Source organism: Tursiops truncatus, chromosome 10, assembly GCF_011762595.2.
Source record: "Tursiops truncatus isolate mTurTru1 chromosome 10, mTurTru1.mat.Y, whole genome shotgun sequence".
Taxonomy (NCBI): domain Eukaryota; kingdom Metazoa; phylum Chordata; class Mammalia; order Artiodactyla; family Delphinidae; genus Tursiops; species Tursiops truncatus.
Window position 1 is genome coordinate 62,262,174 of NC_047043.1, and position 16,745 is coordinate 62,278,918.

At 50.1% G+C, this 16,745-nt stretch overlaps 2 protein-coding genes across 10 annotated transcripts in view; one reads left to right on the forward strand and one right to left on the reverse strand.

Annotated features, from left to right (window-relative positions):
• Positions 1–12,414, reverse strand: part of CCDC12 (coiled-coil domain containing 12) — a 74,644-nt gene extending 62,230 nt beyond the window's left edge. For 5 of the 6 annotated variants that reach the window (XR_012323992.1, XR_012323991.1, XR_012323989.1 and 2 more), the window contains exon 1: positions 12,223–12,414. Coding sequence is in view for 1 of the 6 variants with exons in the window: in XM_033864793.2 (XP_033720684.1) it covers positions 12,223–12,333 (111 nt within the window). In the remaining 5 variants the exon portion in view is untranslated. The remainder of the gene's footprint in view (positions 1–12,222) is intronic. The other variant, XM_033864793.2, reaches the window with a different exon arrangement.
• A 2,233-nt stretch (positions 12,415–14,647) lies between these two features.
• The window catches only part of NBEAL2 (neurobeachin like 2), a 30,714-nt gene continuing 28,616 nt past the window's right edge, over positions 14,648–16,745 (forward strand). For 2 of the 4 annotated variants that reach the window (XM_033864797.2, XM_073787858.1), the window contains exons 1-2: positions 14,648–14,888; positions 15,367–15,390. In XM_033864797.2, coding sequence (XP_033720688.1) covers positions 14,838–14,888; positions 15,367–15,390 — 75 coding nt within the window. In that variant the 5' untranslated portion in view covers positions 14,648–14,837. The remainder of the gene's footprint in view (positions 14,889–15,366; positions 15,391–16,745) is intronic. The other 2 variants (XM_033864799.2, XM_033864802.2) reach the window with 1 other exon arrangement.

Here is a 16,745-nt window from a genome sequence, read left to right on the forward strand (position 1 = left end):
GTGCCCCGGTCCGGGAAGATCCCACATGCCGCGGAGCGGCTGGGCCTGTGAACCATGGCCGCTGAGCCTGCGCGTCCGGAGCCTGTGCTCCACAACGGGAGAGACCACAACAGTGAGAGGCCCGTGTACCGCAAAAAAAAAAAAAAAAAAAAAAAAAAGAGAGAAGGAAGCAGGAAGGCCGCCTGCTCCACAACACAGGGCCAGCCCAGAGAGCCAAGCCACAGGGGCACTGCCTCAGCCTGTGCTACCTCTCCTGAGAGACCAGTGAGTCTTACCGCTGGGGTCCGGTGAGGCCTTGCTACAGTGGAAAGGAGGCCCAATTCACAGTGAGGCTGTGGTTGCCATGCTGCACCCCTATCCAGCCGGCCTGGACCCCACTGGCACCCTCCCCTCCCACACACACTTCCCTGAAACAGCTGGACTGAGCTCGCCTGTCACCTCGTCCTGCCCAAAGCCATTCCATCCTCACCTGGCTTCCCCCAGCCCCACTGCCCCCTCCCCCTAAGTTTCCTCCACCAACTCCTCCGAAACGCCCGCAGGGTGAGCCTCAGGGCACTGATGGTGCCCCCAGTTCTCCCCCTTTGCTGTCTAGGCTCTGAACCCAGGGGCCCTCACCTAGACCTACAGCTTCAAATCCTACTACACAAGCACCTCTCAACAGTCCAGATGCCTGCCTGCCAGTCTCTCTGCACTTAGATGTCTAATAGTCGTCTCAGGCCTAAAGTGACCTAAACTGGACTCCTGATTTCCCCTTCAAGACCACTGTCCCCTGGACTTATCTCAGGAACAGGCCCCGCCATCCACTCAGCTCACTCACCCCACAGCCCATCTGTCAGGACGTCCCAGAACCCTGTCCGACGGCCACTGCCTCACACCTGGCCTAATGCAGCAGCCTCCTACAGCCACACACTGTCAGGGCAGGGCACTGGTGCTCGCTCAGGCCTCCAGTGGCTCCCTATCACCCTCAGAGGGAGGTCCAGCCCCTGCGGCCCCAGCCTCCCAGGGCCTCTCTACTCTCATGCCCACCCTACGCCCCCAACCTTTGACTCTACTCCTGCCACACAGGGATTCTTTCTGCCACTGAAACAAGCCAAGCTCCACCTGCTCTTCCCTAGATCTTGGCATCCCATCCCTCCCCGCTCCCCACCCCTCACTCCTACCCCCTCTATCTCAAATCTCCCACTCAAAGAGATCTTCCCAACCGAAGGCGGCTGTGCAGCTCGCGCGCACAACACACCCACCCACCCACCCACCCACCCCAACACCCCCATCCTAGCCCTCACAAGTTATCTTCCCTGTTTACGTGTTATCTTCCCTGTTTACGTGTCCTTTACTAACCACCCACTCCTCCCATGGAAGCCCCTGGAGGCAGGGAGGCAGTCTTATTCACAGGCTGGATCCCCAGGGCCTGGCACACAGCTGGTGCTCAATAATACTTGTTTGGTAGCTGTCTGCAGAGTTCCTGCAGTCAGAAAGGGCAGCTAATGCTCCAGGGAAAGGAGATGTTCTACTTCCTTTGGTCAAGGGAGAATGTCAGGGGAGTGATCAGAGATTTCCAGAAAAATGCTGTATCAGAATCATCTGGGGAACCTTAAAAATGCTTTGATTCTAAGATCCTGACAGGAGGTTTGGGATGGGGCCAGAGAAGAGATTGCAAATTGTCTCCCCAGGTGATCCTGATGTACTGGTAGGTCTGAGGACCTCTGACTGAACCAACATCTTTATTTCACAAATGAACAAGTCAGGGCCCTCCAAGGGGATGACTGAATCCAAAGTTTCAACACTGGTTCATCAACAGGTATCTGTGTTGGGAGCCCAAACCTCCCACCCACAAGGTTCTCTCTCTCACTGGCTCTAAGACCTTAGGGTCTGAGCAGAGGTGGGGAAGAGGTCAGTCCTTAAGATGAATGGGAACTGCAAACCTCGTCAAGGTTGCAGCTCTGCAAATCCACTTTGTTAATCTAACATTTGGCACTAAAAATGAATTCCACCTTCAAGGAATTAGGGCTAGGCTGAGTAAAGCCAGGGTACCAGGAGGATGTCCTCTTTGCTTCCATCGGAAACAGAGTGGGCTCCACCCACTGTCACTCAGCAGAGAGGGCTGGAGGACCACTTGACTTCCCTGCTTTCAAGAGGGCAGAGGATAAAGGACAGACACTCATGTTTATAAAAGGCCCATGGGCAAGATCTTGAGCTGGACACTTCTTGGACCTCTTTCTCTGGGCTCCTAGCTACTGAAGAGGTCAGAAGCCATGTCTAGGATAGGGAGGCTCAGAGTTTTGAAGATCTGCTTCTATCCCAAAGATGTGATGAATGGAGCTGAGATTTGAACCACATTACCTGGTTCCAAAGCAGATGCTCTCCGCTAAGCCAGGCAGCTCCCACCAGGCAGCCTGATGGCAGTTTCTGTGTGTGATGGGAAGGAGACCCCTTCCTGGGGACCGCTTGTTCCCAAGCACCTGGGGTTGAGGAGTGGAGAGGGATACAGGGCCAGGGCCTAAGGGACCATCCAGGATTGGCAACACGGCAACGCATAGGCACAAGAGGTCCCTTCAGCCTCAGGTTTCCTTGTTTATTAAATAGGGAGAAACCAACACCTACCTGAAGGGGCTGCTTTGGGGACTGAACAAGTCACGAGATCCCGTCACAAACGGCCGTATAAATGTTGTGACTGCCCACCTGCAAAAGGCTGTCAACCCAAGAGGCAGTCAGTCACCTCCTCAAGTGACTTAGCAATCAGGCTGCTGGGCATGGGGTGTGGCCACATGGGGTGGGGACAGAGACAACTTCCTGAGAGGTGATCAGGACATAGACACGTCAGACTCCCCCCAGCTCCCTGGGCTCTCCTCCACCGCCCCCCTCTGCCCTACTCTGCCCACCCCCCCCACCCCCGCCCCAACTTGCTAGCCCTTCCCTCCAGCTCCCTCTTCTGCCCCTATCTGGCCAGGACATTCCCCGGCGCACCAAAGTCAGAAAGTTTCAACGTGCTCCCCCTTTGCCTTGGCACTGCTCCCACTCTCCACACGCACATTCCTTGAGTGTGAAGACCACAACTGTACCGCTGAACGGTCAGCATTTAACTGCACCGGATGCACACACAGAAGGTCAGGGATATGCATGTGCTGGAGACACCAGCCACGAAGACTGGCAACTTCAAAGCCCTCTGCCCCAACTCTAGGCCCCCCAAGACCTGGCTCTGTGGTGCAATGGGTAGCACATTGGACTTTTAGGCCCCCCAGGCTGATCTGATGGTCCCCTGGGTGGTTTCCACCTGCCCTCTCCCTCTTACCTCTCAATAAATGGGAGTTAGGTAGAGACACGGTCTCTTATGAGATGGACTAGAGGAAGCAAGTCCTCCAGAGATGCACTATCCTATAAGACAGCCATAAGTCAAGTGTAGCTGTTCAAATGTAAGCTAATTAAAATGGAATAAAATTAATGTCCTGTTAGCCACATTTCAAGGGCTCAAGAGCCACATGTGGCTTGTGGCTATGGTACTGGACAGCACAGATTAGATGTAGAACACTGAACAGTGCTGCTCTGGTCTCTAGAGCCAGGTGAAAAACAGGAACTGCTGTTGAACCTGAAAGCTGACAGCCAGACCTTGGCCCCGAGATCACACCCAACCCCTGAGGGGCTGGCCAGGCCGACAACCAGTCTCCCTGTCTCAGGGCAGAAAGAGACAGCCCAATCCAGGCCAAATGTCGGTAGAGCCAACAGCCAAGGGGCAAGTGTTTGTGCCAAGTGAATCACCTTCAGAAGCCACCATTTGGCTGCTGAGGAAGAGGTCAGAAAAGAAAGTGGCCTCACAGTGCCCTGCTGGATGGCATGGTAGAGAGATGCCTCAGAACTTCACCTACAGCCTTGAACTATTCACCTACTCACCCAGCTTGGAACTTCTGGATGAGCATCAAGAAATGAGGTTCAAATACTGCAGTACAGAAATATGTGCCCGGGCAAGCTGGCTGCCCTTGCAGCTGCAAGCCCTGGCTCCTGCAGAACTTGGCCACCAAAGCACCCAGCAGCACTTTCAGACCTCATCCCTGCCCCAATCCCTGCCAACTGCTTGCTGTCAAACCCTCTGGAGCATCCCCCACTCTCCCTTCTGTGCCCCTGAATGTTCCCATCTCTGAACTGCTCCCCTGGAACATTCCTCTCCAGCTACTTTAATACTCCCTTCCCAGTCCCATCCACCACAACTCAGCCCATGTTCCACTCTGCCTTCCCATGAAGCCTCCCTGGACCCAGCTTGGCTTTCCCAGGAAATGAACCCCAGGAGCACAGTCGAACATCGTATGTGGTCTTTCCACCTGTCAACCTGGGTTGGCTGACCTACAGTATGCTGCTACAAGCAGGGCTGTCCCTGCATAAAAGCCCCCTCTAGCAGGGGGTCTAGCAGGGGGTCTTGCTTGGGCTGGAATCCAGGAGAGTCACTTATGTTCCATAACCTTGGGCACCTGAACCTCTTCTTGTCTTGCCCCCTCTCAAATCAGTTGCATCAGGTGGGGTAGCAAGGACGCACTTTGGAAAACTGCTAAGCTGCACAACCACGATGGAGCTTTACTGCTGAATAATACACAGAAACTTCATGACTATAATTTTGAGTCCATCTGTCACAATCTCAGCACTGATTCCTCCACACTACACTAAATTATAAGTTTATAGTCTTGTGGGGGAAGAAAGTAAGATAACACCATGAGGAAAATCAACCTCATGCCCGAAACCCTGACGCCTCCTGCAAAACCATGTGCACAGAAGGTATCAACGAAGGACCTGCACAGAGTCTAGGGGGCCAGCAGGGAGCCACCCCATGGGGCAGACAGGCACTCTCCATCAACAGGGGCAGGCTGAGGCAGCGCTCGACCCTGGAGTCTGTCCCACAGAGGCCTCGTCCTAACACCAGAAGACTGAACTAAAAGTGGGGCACCACTTCCTCCCTGAGGGAGGAGACCACTTGCTTCCTATCTGCCGGCAGTAGGCAGGCCGTACTTCCTCCGCACTCACAGGTCCCACGAGAAATAACTGTGGACTGAAAAATTAACTCAGACTTTAGACCCTTGACTGTCTTTTCCCCAGGCATCTACCCCAAAAGTAACGTCACTCAAGAACTGTGGAGAGGGCTTCCCTGGCGGTGCAGTGGTTGGAAGTCCACCTGCTGATGCAGGGGACACGGGTTTGTGCCCCGGTCCGGGAAGATCCCATATGCCGTGGAGCAGCTGGGCCCATGAGCCATGGCCGCTGAGCCTGCGCAGCTCCGCAAAGGGAGAGGCCACAACAATGAGAGGCCCACGTACCGCAGAAAAAAAAAAGAACTGTGGAGATTACATATGACACTAAAAACACAGGTAACAGAAGGTAAGAAAAGATAATTTGGACTTTATCAAGATTTTAAAAACTTTCGTGCATCAAAAGACACTACGAAGAGAGAGAAAAGACAACCCACAGAATGAGAGAAAATATTTGCAAATCCCATACCTGATAATGGTTTAATATCCAGCGCATATAAAAAAATCAACAACTCAACAACAGAAAGACAAGCCACCCAATTAAAAAATGGGCAGAGGACATGAGTAGATATTTCTCCAGAGAACATATACAAATGGCAAATAAGAACATAAAAAGATACTCAACAGCAATAATCATTAGGGAAATGCTAATCAAAACCACAATAGTGGACTTCCCTGGTGGCGCAGTGGTTAAGAATCTGCCTGCCAATGTAGGGGACATGGGTTCGATCCCTGGTCCGGGAAGATCCCACATGCTACGGAGCAACTAAGCCCATGCACCACAACTACTGAGCCCGCGTGCCACAACTACTGAAGCCTTCATGCCTAGAGCCCGTGCTCCACAACAAGAAAAGCCACCACAATGAGAAGCCCGTGCACCACAACGAAGAGTAGCCCCCACTCACCGCAACTAGAGAAAGCCCACACACAGCAACGAAGACCCAAAGCAGACAAAAAATAAATAAATAAAATTAAAAAAAAAAAAACACGACAGTGAGATACCAGTTCACACCTACCACGAGAGCTATAATTATTTTTCTTAAAGGAAAATCACAAGTGTTGGCAAGTATGTAGAGAAATTGGAACCCTCATACATCGCAGGTAGTAGTGGAAAATGGTACAGCTGCTCTGGCAAACAGTTTGGCAGTTTCTCAAAAAGTTAAACACAGAATTATAAGCAATTCCACTCCTTAGGTATATACCCAAAAGAACTGAAAACAGGGACTCAAACAAATACTTATACACCAAAACGTACACCAATACACCAATGACAGCATTAGTCACAACTGCCAAAAGGTGTCCATCAACAGATGACTGGATAAACAAAATGTGGTATGTACATATAATGGAATATTATTCAGCCTTAAAAAGGAATGAAACTCTGTTACATACTAGAATGGATGAACCTTGAAAACTTTTGCTAAGTGAAATAAGCCAAACACAAAAGAACAAATACTGCAAGATTCCATTTATATGAGGTATTTATATCAGGCAAATTCAGAGAGACAGAAAGTAGGTTAGAGGCTACAAGGCGCCGGGGTAAGAGAGGAATAGGGAGTTATTGCTTAATGAGTGCAGAGTTTCTGTTTAGAGTGATGAAACGTTTTAGAAATAGTGGCGACGGTTGCACAACATTGTGAATATACTTAATGCCAATGAAAAATGGTTAAATGGCAAATTTTATGTCATATAGATTTTACCATAATAAAAAAAATACCAAAAAAAAAGAACTGTGGCAAATAAGGTTACACCCATCCTTGTCAGTGGGAAGAAGGGCCAGAATCAGGACTAATTGGGATCTTAGTCAGTAGGGATTAAGGCATGTACATACGGGCAGCTTGGACTTGGGGCCTATACTCTTTTTTTTTTTTTTACTTTATTTTAAAATTTACTTATTTATTTTTGGCCACACCATGCGTCATACAGAATCTTAGTTCCCCAGCCAGGCATCAAACCTGTGCCCCCTGCAGTGGAAGCACGGATTCTTAACCACTGGACTGCTAGGAAAGTCCTGGGCCTATACTCTTTTTCCACTATTGTTTTTTGGGGATGTAATTCATAAAACCTCAAGGAGCCAGAAATTATGTAGGAAAGCTTCTCAACCTGCCCCCACCCTGCCTCTGAGAAACCAGCCCAAGTCAGTGCATAAAGAGAGCCACCACCTGTTCTCAGGGTCCCTAACCGCAGCACTCACCTGGGATACCTCCTCCTTATGTGACAAATAAAACCGCCTCCCATTTATTGGCCTTAGTGCTGCCACCTATAAATTAGCCCTCCTTCTTCCTTCTTCTCAAGGCTGTCATCAAGACCAGATAAGATAAGCCAGGCAGGCGGTATCATTAGCCATGTTAAGCCTGAAAACACTGCTGCCTTTAATAAAGAAATTAAACTGCTAGAGCTACAGAGTAAAACAGGAGCACCATGTACTCCCCATCTCTCTTTCCTTCTTTCCTTTTCTTCATAACACCATCTCCGTCTAACACTAGATATATTTTGCACGACCATCTGTGCCCCCAACTAAATGGAAGCTGCTTGGGGCACAGACTTCTGTGTGCTTTGTTCACTGTGGTACCTCCAGTGCCTGAATCACTGGTGCACAGTAGGTGCTCAGTACACCTCTGTTGAAGGAATGGATTAATAGTTCTAATAATCCATTTTGAAACAAACCAAACAATATTTCATCACCTACTGCTAATGCACTATTGACACCACTGCATGGAAATCGAAGAGTCAACTAAAAATTCTAACTTCGCTTTCTAAGCAGGAAAAGGACTATACGAGTGGAAAAATCAGGAGCTCCTAGATACGCATGCCAAGAAAGGAAAAAGCTTCCAACGGAATCAAAATTGTGGCTTCACAGTAACTCTTGTTTCTTAAAATGAATGCAAGGAAACTCCAAAGGCCAGTGAGCTCTCAATTCCAAGAGGAAAGTCATGTGATTTCCAAATGTACATTTTTCAGAAATGAGTTCACAACCATGAGCTTTCTGAAGTCAGAACTGTGAAGATTAAACCAATTAAAGTAGTAATCAGTATGCCAACAAACTGGATAACCTAGATGAAATGGAAAAATTCCTAGAAACACACAATGTAACTAAACTGACTCATGAAGAAATAAAAAATTTGAATAGACCTATAATTAGAAAGAAGACTGAATAAGTAACCAAAAACCTCCCAGCAAAGAAAAGCCCAGGGCCAGATGGCTTTACTGGTGAATTCCACCAAACACTTAAAGAGTTAACACCAAACCTTCTAAAACTCTTCGAAAAAAATGAAGAGAAGGAAATACTTCCTAAATCATTCTATAAGATCAGCACTACCCTGATAGCAAAGCCAGACAAACTACAGATCAATAACCCTTATGAATACTGTTGCAAAAATCTTTAACAAAATACTAGCAAACTGAATTTAGCAGCATATTAAAAGGTTTATACACCATGACTAAGTGGAATTTACTCATGAAATGCAAGGATGGCTCAACTTACAAAATTAATCAACATAATACAATAATAAAATGTAGGGAAAAAAACCACACGATCATCTCAATTGATTAAGAAAAAGCATTTGATGAAATCCAATTCCCCTTCTTGATAAAAACACTCAACACTAGAAACAGAAGGAAACTTCCTCAACATGATAAAGACCATATATGAAAAACCCATAGTGAACATCACACTCAATGGTGAAAGACTGAATACTCTTTCCCTCAGCTCAGGAACAAACCAAGATGCCTGCTTTCAACACTTCTATTCAATATGGTACTGAAAGTTCCAGCCGGAGCAATTAGGCAAGAAAATAAATAAAAGGCATCCAAATTGAAAGAGAAGTAAAATTATCTCTCTTCAATGATGACATGATCTTATATGCAGAAAACCCTAAAGTCCACCAAAAAACAAAACAAAAACAAAAAAACCGTGTTAGAATAAATAATAAATTCAGCAAAGTTCCAGGATACAAAATCAATGAACAAAAATCAGCAGCATTTCTATATGCTGGCAATGAACAATCCGAAAAGGAAATTAAGAAAACAATCCTATTTAAAACAACACTAAAAGAACGAAATACTTTGGATTACATTTACCAAGGAGGCTAAAGACTTGTACAATGTAAATTAAAGAGTTTTGTTGAGAGAAATTAAAGACTTAAATAAACATAAAGACATCCCATGCTCATGAATTGGAAGACTTAATATTGTTAGGATGACAATACTACCCAAAATGATCTACAGATTCAGTGCAATCCCTATCAAAATCTCAATGGTGTTCTTTGCACAAATAGAAAAATCTATCCTCAAATTCATATGGAATCTCAAGGAATCCCAAACAGCCAAAACAATCTTGAAAGAGAACTAAGTTGGAGGACTCATTCTTCCTGATTTCAAAACTTACTACAAAGCTACAGTAATCAAAACAAAGTGATACTGGCATAAGGACAGACGTACAGACCAATGGGACAGAATAGAGCGTCTAGAAACAAACCCTTGCATATATGGTTAAATGATTTTCAACAGGGATACAAAGAACATTCAATAGAGAAAGGACAGTCTTTTCAACAAATGGTACCGGGAAAGCTGGATATTCACATGCAAAAGAATATACTGGATCCTTATGTTATACCATATACAAATATTAACTTAGAACGGATCAAAGACCTAAATGTAGGAGCTAAAACTATAAAACTCTTAGAAGAAAACGCAGGAGAAAAGCTTCATGATCTTGGATTTGATGATGGTTTATTAGGTATGATACCAAAAGCAGGATCAACAACAGAAAAAGATAAACTGAACTTCATTAAAATTTAAAACTTTGTGCATCAAAGGACATTATCAGGAAAGTAAAAAGACAACCTTGGGAATGGGAGAAAATATTTGCAAATCACCCATCTGATAAGGGGTTAATATCCAGAATACGTTAAGAACTCCTACAATTCAACAACCACCACCAAAACCCAATTTAAAAATGGGCAAAGGATCGAATAGACATTTCTCCAAAGAAGATAAACAAATGGCCATAGGCACATGAGAAGATGCTCAATATCACTACTCATCAAGGAAATGCAAATCAAAACTACAACCACAATTAGGATGTGTATAACCAACAAAACATAAAAAGAAAAGTGTTGGCAAGGGTGTGGAGAAACTGAAACCCTTGTGCACTGCTGGTGGGAATGTAAAATGATGTGGCAGCTATGGAAAACATGGCGGTTCCTCAAAAAGTTAAACATAGAATTACTGTATGATCCCAAAATTCCACTTCTGGATATATACACAAAAGAACTGAAAACAGGGGCTCAAACAGATATTTGTACACCCACTACTTACAACAGCCAAAAGCTAGAAGCAACCCAAATGCCCACTAACAGATAAATGGATAAACAAAATGTGTTATATACAAACAATGGAATATTATTCAGCCTTAAAAAGGAATGAAATTCCGACATATGCTGCAACATGGCTGAACCCTGACAACATTACGCTGAATGAATAAGCCAGTCACAGAGAGGCAAGTAGTATATGATTCTCTTATATGAGATACTTAGAGTAGTCAAATTCAATGAGACAGAAAGAATGGTGGTTGCCAGGAACTGGGGAGAGAAGGGGAAGGGGAGTTATTGTTTAATGGGTACAGAGTTTCCATTTGGGATGATGAAAAGTTCTGGAAATAGTGGCTTAATTATATAACACTGTGACTATCCTTAACGTCACTGATTTGTACACTTAAAATGGTACATTTTATGTTATGTATATTCTACTACAATTTTTTAAAAAGTAAAGGAAAAAAATAGGTCCATATTTTCAGCGCATTGAGAGAATCCCTCTTAAAAGGCCAGTTTTCCTGATAGCCTGGGGCATCCTTCCCATTGTAAGGGGGCCTGAGGATGCCATTCTGTCCTTTGTATTCTGCTCTCAAACCCAATTCCATAATCTGGACCCTAAATCCAAGGAAACAGCTCGGGTTGACTAGCTGCTGTTTGAAAGGCTGAGGTCTTGAGTATCCCTAGGCCAAGCAGTCTGCAGGGATGACTGACAGAGCCGACAAATTGCCAACAAAAACAGAAGCCAATCCCGCTGGCTTTCACTTTCTATTACTTCCCCTTACACTTTCTCACAGGACACCAGACGGCCATGCAGAAAGGAAACGGGCCAAACCAACCTGCCTGATTTTTTTTAGTTGGAAAATGGAGTCCCTGTTTCCCCCCATCCATTACAGGTCTAGATATTTAATATCCTTTGTATTTTGTACAGCTGAGGACAAAGTTTTTGCCCACCCCAAAACAGCAGAACGAACAACGTCCATCCTCTGTACTCTATATACTCTCTAGGGCTCTTGCATACAGATAATCTAACAGATTATCCTGTTAGATCTCAAAATAACCCAGTGAGAATGAATGTTTTGGGGTTGTTATCCTCCACTGGAGACATGAAGAAACCGGAGCTCATGAGATGAAGCAATTAGTCCCAAATCCTACAACCCCAAGTGACAGGACCAGGATTCGCACAAAAGTAGTGAACTTCAGAGTTCTCCTTCCCCTCGATTACTTCGGAAAGAACAACGAAGTAGAAATGGAATCAGACCATTTTGTTGTCAAACAAGACCAAGGAAAAATGCTTCCAAGTTTGGCAACTAATAGGACTAAATCCCCAAAGAAGAGCCTGGAAAAGAACTAAGCGCCCGCCTCTTTCCCTTAGGTCTACCCTAACCCAGACACGGATCTTTCCTTCTGGTTTTTTGTACTCAACGATCCAGCCAGGCTCCCAGGGCAGTCTCGTACTGCCCTGCCCAAGGCGCTCTGGCACACAGCGGAGAGTCGGCCATACTCGCGGTATTTCACCAGGGATGGGAGGCCGGCTGGTCATGGGAAAACGGAAGATTCAGCGTGCTCAGACACGAACAAATCACGCCCAAACCAACGAGCATATGAAACTAAAACTGGCCCTGGAAATCCACACGGGAAACACCGGCCAGGAGCCAAAGGGCCTGCGGCGCGTCGACCACAGCCCTACCATACCAACGCACGCGCGACAGCACTAGCGCCAAGCATAGTACCGCTCTCGCAGACCCAGACTTGGGCGGTCGCCGACGCCGTACGCATGCTCCAGCAGCGCGCATGCGCGTCCCCAGCAGTTGCCTTTTCCCTGTTGTCCCCTGCCCTCTCGCCCTGATGCCGGAACCAAACGCTGGGTACCTCAGCCACGGGCCTCACTCTGCATTCCTCACCTTGCGCCCGGTTTTCTCCCGTAGGGCCTTCAGCCGTTCCTTTCGCCGCAACGCCTCTTCCTCCAACCGGCCCACACCGGCCGCAGTAGCCGCCATCTTGCCCACAGACATCCCCCCGCCCCCACTCTTCTCTTGTCCCGCAGCGCGCAGGCCCAAGGTGTTAGACGAACCCCTCACGGCCAATCCAGGGACGAGAATGGGAGAGCAGGAAGTCCTGAAAGCCAACCAATGCTGAGTTGCTACAGGAGGACCCTCCCTCTTCCTCCCCCACAGAACGTCTAACTCTTCGGGGGTCGACAAAGAAGGCGCTAAGGCTCGATTCGTCCAATGCCGATCAGGGAAAAAGCGGCAAGAGGAACCAGACCTGAGTGAAGGAGGATAGAGCGCGTCAATCGCTCTGGTTTTACCTAAGCGCCAACCATGCTGGCTGGCCACTTGGAATGCGCCGACCCATCTTTGTCCACTTCTCCTGATTCTTAAAGGCTCGAATGCCTTCACGAAGCCTTCCCTGACTCTCTACTCTGATCCCAGCCTAAGAGGTCTGCCTCTGCTTTCCTCTTACGCTATCTGTGGCTTCCTGGATGCACTTGTTCATGGGCCTCTGGGCCCTTCTCTGTCCACTCTCAGCTCAGACAAAACCTAAGCAGAGCAGGGCTTGGCTGAATGGCCATTTTCCTCTGGGTTCATGGATGATCCCCTCCCACCTCCAACCCCCCGCACGGCCCCCGCCCCCGGGGTGGCAAAGTACCCAGGGTCAGACTACCTAACCTGGAGAAGAGCAAACCCCAACTTGGGCCCAGTGGGCCCTAAGGGACCACCCTGAGCTTAGTTCCTGAGAACTAAGCTGAGAGTTGGTTTCGCCTCGGCCGATAGGTGCACTGCCTCCCAGCAGGAGCTTCCAGGGTATCCTTTCCCAAGTCAATTACCATGCCCTGACAACTGAGAGACCACTTTGACTGAAGTCAGTATCTTCTGACAGCCTATCCAGGTCCCCAGAGCCACACCTCCTCCCACCTAGGGAGAGTGACTTGTCTCTCAGCAAAGCTGTTCCCTGCTTGTGGCCTCCCTTCCCAGGCTGACAGCAGGTGGACACCCACTCCTTGCTTCCCAGTTCCCTTCAGAGATCCCCAGTGCCACAGACCCCTGTCCAACTGGCCCCCACAAACGACCCTCTTGACCTCTGTAACTTGGGCCTTTTGGTGCCCTCTCCCCTGCATCAGGTGGGGTGCCCTGCCAGGGCCTAGTACGCAGGTAGTACCCAATACACATGTAGTAAGTGTTCAGGAAATGTCAGAAGTAGGATGGATGGGGCAGAAGAAAAGGCCAGAGTGGAGGAGATGCCCAAGAAGCCAGGAGGACAGAACAGGATGGGTATGGGGACAGAGTCTGTCTCTTCTTGGCCACCCAAGGTCTAGGGGGCTCCAGGCTGGTCAGTTCCTCCAATTGATGGTAACTCTCTGGGTCCCACAAACTTTCCCCCCAGCCCCAACAAAGGGCCTCACCCCTGCCCAACACCATGGGCCCTCCTCACCTCCCAGGAGAGTAGGGGGAGGTGGGGGAAGAGGCCCAGGGGTGATGGTGGCAGTGGTTCTGGAAAGTCAGGCCTCTGTCCCTGTCCATGCTGCCCAGGTGGTCCTCATTTGGCCCATCTGGGCCCCAGTTTCTCTGCCTGTTAAACAGAAGCATGAGGTACCCTTTAGCCTTTAACCTCTTGAAGTTAAAGAAAAAAAAATGTGAATCAAGTGCTGAGCCCCGGAGTGAAGGGTGCCTCCATTTGGAGTATCTAGGAAGGCTTCCTGGAGGAGGGGATCCAGGCGAGGTGAGGAGTACCTAAATCTTCCAGGGATCTGCCCAACAGATGGAAGGAACTGCTCCCCCGGAGTTATTTCAGGCTTGTCTTGCTGTTTTCTGATCCCCCCTCCCGCCCCCCCCCCCCCCGCACTCCTGCCACACAATCCTGCTCCACTAACAACAGGATTAAAAAAGTGACACTTCGGTCTCCCCATAAGCGCTTATACCAACGCCTGGCACGTGGTAAACTCTACAAGTGGTTGTCACGGTTGTTGTCCTCGTTAGTTATTGAAGGACCCTGCCCAGCTGCACGCGGCCCGCAGCCCCTTCCCCCAATCCCGCGAGCCTGTCCCTTCCACGAATGGTGGCCTTTCCAGCCAGGCGGGCTGCGTCCCGGTTAGATCTAGACGTAGGGCAAACCTGGAATCCCTGACCCAGACCCTAGTCCGGGGGGCTCAGATTGGCCTTTCCGGAGGGCGCGGATTGCGGGGGGGGCGGGGCTGCTGGGCGCGCTGCTGGGCGCCCGCCCGGGCCGCCCTGACCTCAGGCTCCTCCTCCTGTCGGGCTCCCCGCCCTTTGCACGGTCCCGGGATAGGCGGGGCGGCGGTGGCGGCTGCAGAAGCGCAGGAAGCCGGGCGGTGGCCGACCGGGAGGAGGAGGAGCGCGACGGCGGCCAGTACTACTTCCCTCAGTAGTACCGCGCCGCTCCGCCCTGGAGTGACGCCCTCCGCCCATGGGCCTGGCCGAGGGCAACCGGCGGGCGGCGCGGAGGAGGCGGCGGCGGCGGCAGGTGGCGTGCAGCAGGGTTGGAGCCTGGTCGGGCCATGGCCGCCTCGGAGCGGCTCTACGAGTTGTGGCTACTCTACTACGCGCAGGTGAGCCCGCGCCCGCCGTGCCCACAGCTCCGCGCGCCCGGCGTCTGCTGCACCTGCGCCCGGCGCCACCTGGGCCGTGTATACGCACGCGCCGGGCGTGCTCGGGCTCCGCACGCACGTGTGCGACCCCGGCCGGCTGGTGCCTCTGGCACTTATACCTGGGGGTCGGCCCTCGCGGGCGCGCACCTTACAAGAGCCTCTTGGGTGGGGACAGTGCAGCCTCGGTTGTCCCTGAGGAGAGGGGCCTGGACCAAGACAGGGCACTTACCCCTTTTACAGATGGGGAAACTGAGGCCTGGGGGGAAAAAAAAGGCTGGCCGGGTCGAAAGGGGCGGGAGGCTTACTTTGAATTTGGGCGTGCCACTCCTGTGGGCGCAGCCCAGTTGGGTGGTCGCCTGATGGGTCTGAGTGGGCTGGGGGTCTCCAGGCATGCAAGGGGGGCGTCCCTACTTCGGTCTGACTTGAGTCAACTCCTCAGATACCCTGCGGTGAACTGCCGGTGGTGAGCTCCTCCTTGACCCCAGGTGGCCCCACCCCAACCCCGGGGGGGGGGCAGGGTGTGGATTACGGGGGAGAGGGGGTCCAGCCCAAAGCAAAGATTCGCCTTGGATGCTGGGGGTGAAAATGGGGAATGCGGGTGAGGTGGGAGGGATGTTTGAAAGGGATGGAGGGAGGCCATTTTCTCCTGAGCTCCCCGTCCTTCCTCAGAGACTACCTCAAGTGGCCTCAGAAGGTGAAGGGAGCAACTCTGACCCAGGTGTACCCCAAACTGTGTCTCGCACACATAGGCCCCCACTTTCCTTCTGTGTTCACAGCAAGGAGAGAAGCCAGGGTAAGGCTCCCTCTCCCATTCACCCAGCACCAGCCTTCCTCCCTGCACCTGCCTGGCATCATACTCCTGGCTCAGGTGTGCTTTGGGCACAATGCACTATTGTGTGCCCCTGATCTCGTCACTAGGGGGAAGTTCATGCTCGAATCAGCTGGCCCTCTGAAGAGGCTAGCTGACTGTCTCCCAGGACTGCAGGCCAGGACTTGGGCCCCAGAGATCAGGAGTCCAGGCCATAAGGGCCGTAGCTTCTTGAGCCCGCTTAGGTGGTGAGAAGTCCAGGCACCCGGCAAGAGGCAGCGCATGGAGTAGAGTCTGTCTTTGGTGTGACCGAGGGCACGCTCTTTACACCCCTGAGCCTCTGCTTCCATATCTGTAAATTTGGCACAGTCCTGGCCTCCGGTGGCCTGGACTGTGCAGAGGGATAGCCAGTATGGCTGGTCCAGGCCAGAGAAGTTTCCTGCTTCCCCGCCCCATTGGATCCCCTCACCCCAGCTTCTCTGTCTCCATCGCCAAAGGTTGGGCCTTGTGAAGGAGCAAAAGATTTGGGAGGAAACCTGCCCCTGGCCCTCATGCTTCTGATTGCCTCCGTGGTCGTGGGCAGGTTCTTGGTCTTCAGTTTCTTCAGCTGTGACCAGGCAAAGGGGGGCTTGAACGAGGTGATGAGTCTGAGGGATGTTAATCAAGCTTCTGATTGCCTCCGTGGTTGTGGGCAGGTTCTTGGTCTTCAGTTTCTTCAGCTGTGACCAGGCAAAGGGGGGCTTGAACAAGGTGATGAGTCTGAGGGATGTTAATCAAGCTTCCGATTGCCTCCGTGGTCGTGGGCAGGTTCTTGGTCTTCAGTTTCTTCAGCTGTGATCAGGCGACGGGGGGGGGCTTGAGCGAGGGGACGAGACTGAGGGTTGTGAATGGTGGGTCTTCAGGCTGGGTGGCATGCTGCTGGGGAAGGGTGTCTCGGCAGTTTCCCAGGATTGTACCTCCGACGTGGTTACCTCCTGCTGCCCCTTCTAGCTGACCTCTGCAAATGGTCA